The sequence below is a fragment of the Portunus trituberculatus genome, chromosome 44 (genome assembly GCF_017591435.1).
Source record: "Portunus trituberculatus isolate SZX2019 chromosome 44, ASM1759143v1, whole genome shotgun sequence".
Taxonomy (NCBI): domain Eukaryota; kingdom Metazoa; phylum Arthropoda; class Malacostraca; order Decapoda; family Portunidae; genus Portunus; species Portunus trituberculatus.
The window spans coordinates 13,604,688-13,607,187 of NC_059298.1; the positions used below are offsets into that span (position 1 = coordinate 13,604,688).

The following is a 2,500-nucleotide window of genomic DNA, read 5'->3' on the forward strand; positions in this document are numbered from 1 at the left end:
CTCTTGGCAACGGGGACAACTCCGGCACCGTGCCAACTTAACTAACTTTACTTGCTAATCTTTCCTTCGTGAACTCTCCTCCACACGTAACCGTTCCCGCCAAATGGACCGTAAATAATTAAAAAGCCGGTGCCAGAGGAGGTTCCGAGTCGGTCTGTGTCTAGCGCAAGTCTCGTCCTCTCCCTTCCTTGGTCGTGAGCAGCGAATCAATACTCGCTACTCACGGCGACACAAAGCGTTATATTATGAATGAGTCACGTTCGATCTGCCGAGAAAATGCAGGGAATATTGATCCAGTTATGCTGACGAGAATAAGAGGAGGAATATATTAAACAGATTTTTATTTCTGTATCTTCGAGTAGTGTGTGTAACGTGTAGGTTAATAACTTTCCAATGCTTTTGGATCTCTACATGTGCATTTCATCACTTTTACTACTGTTACTACTTTTACTACTTTTACTACTACTACTACTACTACTACTACTACTACTACTACTACTACTACTACTACCACTACAACTATTACTATTACTAGTATTATTACTACTGCTACTACTACTACTACTACTACTACTACTACTACTACTACTACTACTACTACTACTACTACTACTACTACTACTACTACTACTACTACTACATATGCCTGCTAATGTTGTATGTGTGTGCGTGTGTGTCTTTGTCCAGCGTTACGAGGAGACGACGGTGGTTGAGACGAAAGAAGAGGATGACGGGACCATCACCACCACCACCAAGACCACCACCAAGACCCTAGGCTCGTACACCACCAAGACTGTGACTGAAGGCGTGGAAGGTAATGTAATATTCTCTCTCTCTCTCTCTCTCTCTCTCTCTCTCTCTCTCTCTCTCTCTCTCTGCAGCTCATATCAAAGCACAAATACCACAAAATCGATGATAAATGCAATCCTTACTAAAATAAAGTCACCGCAATAAAGAAATGACACATGAAGTCAAACAGATATACGTTGAATAAACATACGGTAACTCACGATTCACTGCACAACACACACACACACACACACACACACACACACACACACACACACACACTGGCCGCATCTGGTCTTAAGAGGCATTCAACGTGATCATTTCTTTCCTCTTTTCCTTCCTACACTCGTTCTCCTGCAGGCCTCAAACTAAGGCATGGTGGTCGTGGAAGTCGTGTGTCCTCCACCAGCAGTAATGACTCCTCTCCCACTCGAGTTAAGTCCCAGGTGAGTCTCGTTCTTACGTCTCCTATGCACAGGTACTATTGGAAAATCTCTGACATGGTATATAGGTCTGAGCGATGAAAAAAGCGTAAAATTGTATACCGTTTTGTAGTTCAGCCAAGTGTTAACCTCTTTGTTACACCTTTTTATAAATGGTTCTGAGATGTCTTTATCAATTTTGTAGCCATTTCGAATCTTTAAACTGGGTAGGCATTGCAAAATCTATGCACTGATGTTATGTACAGTACATCTCTCTTAAAGTATCAACCACTCTGATATTTCTTCTCGTTCTACTACCACCTCAAAATATCATACTGGATTGAAATTGCTAACTCTATTCCTTTCCGTTACTTTATTTTTTGTAGGTGGTTATAAGTTACTCAACTCTGACTGTAAATGATTGAATATGTAACGTTGAATTAGAGGAGACATGCTTTTTTTTAGAATTTTTGTTTTCTTAGTCTATTGGTGCCATATGACCTGATTCTAGTGTCACTCACTCACCCATCCACTCAGTCAACCATTCAGTCAGTTAATCAATGACCTTTCGATTCCCCCTTCCTATTCATCTTAGGATAATTGAAACTTTTTTTGTGCATAGTTGAAAAATAAAAGTTATAGAACACGGCAAAATATACATGAAAAAACAAAGACTATCATTTTATCCTCTAAAATTTTCACTTCACATTTCTTGTCCATTCACGGTCAGCATAAGACTCGGGACACTGCTGAGACCAAAACGAAGAAGGGCGGGTTGCTGAACAAGTTTAAGGGTGGCGACAAGTCATCCGATTCTAGCGACGACGAGGAGGACTTCGCCAAGAGTGTTCTCAACAGTGTCAATGAATACAGGACGAAGCACGGTGTGGCAAAGCTGAAGCTGAGCAAGGAGGTAAGACTGAAGGGGATGCAAAAAAAAAAAAAAAAACAATAGTAGGATAAAAGGGAGGCAGAGAAGCAAGGAGATATACATAGCTAAAGGAGAATCAAGAACAGCAGAAAGAGAAAAGAGGGAGATAGAGGTAAAGTAGAAAGAAGGCAGTAACACTGAAGGGAAAGCATGAGCAGTAGTAGAATAAGAGGGAGGTAGAGAAACGATGCAGTAAGACATAGAGGAAATCAAGAACACTAGGAAAAGAGAAGAGAGAGGCAAAGTAGCAATGAGGTAATGAAACTGAAGGGGAAGCAAGAACAATAGAAGAATAAGAGAGAGGAAGAGAAACAAAGAGGTAAGACTGAAGAGGGAACAGTAACAGTAGGAGAAGAGG

General features: G+C 41.0%; 1 protein-coding gene and 1 long non-coding RNA gene across 7 annotated transcripts in view; both read left to right on the forward strand.

The window, feature by feature from the left end:
* The window catches only part of LOC123518823, a 32,413-nt gene that overhangs the window by 19,450 nt on the left and 10,463 nt on the right, over positions 1-2,500 (forward strand). For all 6 annotated transcript variants that reach the window (XM_045279850.1, XM_045279853.1, XM_045279851.1 and 3 more), the window contains 3 exons: positions 688-814; positions 1,150-1,235; positions 1,942-2,124. In XM_045279850.1, the coding sequence (XP_045135785.1) occupies positions 688-814; positions 1,150-1,235; positions 1,942-2,124 (396 nt within the window). The remainder of the gene's footprint in view (positions 1-687; positions 815-1,149; positions 1,236-1,941; positions 2,125-2,500) is intronic.
* LOC123518824 overlaps positions 2,139-2,500 on the forward strand; it is a 1,266-nt gene continuing 904 nt past the window's right edge. The window contains exon 1 of the long non-coding RNA XR_006678890.1: positions 2,139-2,500. This exon is cut by the window's right edge and continues 588 nt beyond it. This is a non-coding gene — a long non-coding RNA (uncharacterized LOC123518824).